The sequence below is a fragment of the Cariama cristata genome, unplaced genomic scaffold (genome assembly GCF_000690535.1).
Source record: "Cariama cristata isolate BGI_N322 unplaced genomic scaffold, ASM69053v1 scaffold25887, whole genome shotgun sequence".
NCBI classification, from domain to species: domain Eukaryota; kingdom Metazoa; phylum Chordata; class Aves; order Cariamiformes; family Cariamidae; genus Cariama; species Cariama cristata.
Genome location: NW_009628719.1, coordinates 2,373 through 2,636, shown reverse-complemented (window position 1 = coordinate 2,636; position 264 = coordinate 2,373). Strand labels below are relative to the sequence as shown.

At 62.1% G+C, this 264-nt stretch overlaps 1 protein-coding gene across 1 annotated transcript in view; it reads right to left on the bottom strand.

The window, feature by feature from the left end:
• The window catches only part of LOC104165338 (deoxyribonuclease-1-like 2), a 3,810-nt gene that overhangs the window by 2,023 nt on the left and 1,523 nt on the right, over positions 1-264 (bottom strand). Inside the window, 2 exon segments of the mRNA XM_009704932.1 lie at positions 13-38; positions 155-238. Of these exon segments, the coding sequence (XP_009703234.1) occupies positions 13-38; positions 155-238 (110 nt within the window).

The window sequence follows — 264 nt, the reverse complement described above, 5'->3', positions numbered from 1 at the left end:
CATATTGGTAGGTGTCCACCACGGACACAACATCTGTCCTGTGGGACCAAAGGGATGGTGACCCTGGGGCTCGGCCCAGCCCCTGTGTCCCCTCTGTGGTGTTGGTGGCCCCGTGGTGCCGGAGCACAGGCGGCAGCACGCCCAGCCCTGTTACCTGTAGATGAAGAGGTACATCTCCTTGTAGTTGTCTCGTCCCAGGGGGCCGCTGATCTCGTAGTCGTACAGGGACGTGGACACGCTGCGGAGATGCAAAGGCAGGGCGGT